The sequence below is a fragment of the Temnothorax curvispinosus genome, unplaced genomic scaffold, assembly GCF_003070985.1.
Source record: "Temnothorax curvispinosus isolate PA1 unplaced genomic scaffold, ASM307098v1 QBEX01005834.1, whole genome shotgun sequence".
Classification (NCBI taxonomy): domain Eukaryota; kingdom Metazoa; phylum Arthropoda; class Insecta; order Hymenoptera; family Formicidae; genus Temnothorax; species Temnothorax curvispinosus.
Window position 1 is genome coordinate 593 of NW_020215614.1, and position 2,150 is coordinate 2,742.

The 2,150-nt window shown below is 50.1% G+C and overlaps 1 protein-coding gene across 1 annotated transcript; it reads left to right on the top strand.

Moving 5' to 3' along the window:
* Positions 1 to 1,146: 1,146 nt before the first annotated feature.
* On the top strand, positions 1,147 to 2,084 carry LOC112455097 (the record flags this gene model as incomplete). Its single annotated transcript, XM_025016801.1, has 1 exon — positions 1,147 to 2,084. A coding segment is annotated over exon 1 (938 nt), but the record flags the coding sequence as incomplete, so codon positions are not given.
* Between the last annotated feature and the right edge of the window lie 66 nt (positions 2,085 to 2,150).

Below are 2,150 nucleotides of genomic sequence, written 5' to 3' on the forward strand. Positions count from 1 at the left end.
CGAGTACAATTGCACGTCTTATCAGCGATACGATCAGAACATCTGTGGACAATTGTGCCTGCGATTTCTCCGGACGATCGACGCTAATTTAAAGCCCGACGGTGCGCCGTGGTGACTCAGTATTCGTTAACGGTTTTCGCCGACATGTCTATAACGTTCACGCTGACGGGGAAGAGCAGCATCCTCGCGGAGCACTATTTTCCCGCCGTGGATCTGAGCGACGGTGACTACGAGCTCGGTCTAACGTGTTTTGAGACTTATCACACGATTCCGAACGTGAATTCTTCGAACAATAAATTTTATTTCGACGAGGATGACACGGAAATTACGATTCCCGAGGGATCGTACGAGATACGAGCCATACATGAGTTTTTGAAACGCGAAATTTCACGAAAACGCCCGCGACGCGTAAATCGTTCCAACGATGATCGTACGTCGGTCGCGAATATCGCGCGAGAGGCGACCGCTCGCGCGAACGGCTACGAAGACGAGGCCGCGGAATACCCGATAGTGCTCCGCGCAAATTACAATACGATGAAGAGCGAGATCAAGTGCGCTTTCAGAGTGAACTTTAACAAACCGAACAACGTTGGATCGCTGCTGGGATTCTCGTCGAAGCGTATATTGCAGCCGAGACAGTGGCACGAATTGGACGCGTCGATTAATATTATCAACGTAAACATTATCCGCGTGGAGTGCAACGTGACCGCGGGTGCGTACAGCAACGGCAAACGTGTTCACACGATACATGAATTTTCACCGAGCGTACCACCGGGATATAAGATATCGGAAACGCCGGCGCAGATCATTTACCTGCCGATCATCGCGCGAAGCGTTACGGATCTAACGATACGCGTCACGGATCAAGACGGACGATTGCTCGATTTTCGAGGAGAAGAGATCACCGTCAGATTGCACGTACGACGACTACAGCGATAACGCGCGACGTGTGACATGCTCGTGTTGAACGACTCGGAGCGTGCGACGGATAAGAATATCTTTACGACTGCGACGATCGACGATATCATCAAATCGACATTCGGTAGCGTTAAAACAGCGACGAAAACAGAGACGAGAAAGAAGCTCAACGCATCGAACGTTAAATTTTTACAATCTCTGGGATTCGCGGTACGAAACATCTGAACGATGACTGAAATTCTTAACATCGGAGGCGAGCCGGTCTTTGACGATCGCATCGTCAAGATCGAGACTCACACGTACAACCCGTACGCCAACACAACGTTCGAGTATAGCGACGAGATACGAATACCTATACAACAGCAGGATCTGTATACGTTGCCGTGCGAAAGTTTTCTCTACGTCGAAGGAACATTGACGGTGACCAGAGCAGCCGGCCAAGCCGATAACGTGGTATTGGGGAATAATTGCGTCACGTTCATGTTCGATGAAATTCGATACGAGCTCGACGGTGTGGAGATTGATCACTGCAGAAACGTAGGAATAACCAGCACGCTCAAGAACTACGTTACGGTATCGTCCGACAGAAGCGTGATCCTGCGAAACGCAGGCTGGGAACCGCATAATAACGCGAACGGATACTTCAATTTCTGCGTACCGCTCAACCTGTTACTGGGATTTTGCGAGGATTACAAACGCGTGGTGATCAACGCTCGTCACGATTTAATCTTGATACGATCGCGCACCGACAACAATTGTCTGTTGGGAAGTCTCGCGTTCGAGCCTACTGTCAAACTACTCAAGATACAGTGGCGAATGCCTCACGTGGTATTGAGCGAGGTCAACAAGCTGTCGATGCTGCGCGCCTTGAAAAACGAACGATATCTAAGTATGGGTTTCCGTTCGTGGGATCTGTACGAGTATCCCCTGTTGCAGAACACGACCAAGCACTCGTGGGCCATTAAGACCGCGACTCAGCTCGAGAAACCGCGATACGTCGTCTTCGCTCTGCAAACGGGTCGGAAGAACGTCATGTCCGCGGACACGAGCCGATTCGACGACTGCAAACTGACCAACGTGAAACTCTACCTAAACTCGGAAGTCTATCCGTACGACGATTTGAATTTGGACTTTGGTAAACACAGATGGGCGATTCTGTACGATATGTACGCGCGTTTCTGCAAGGGCTATTACGGATACGAATATCTCGAGCCGAGTCTCACCGTTTCAAC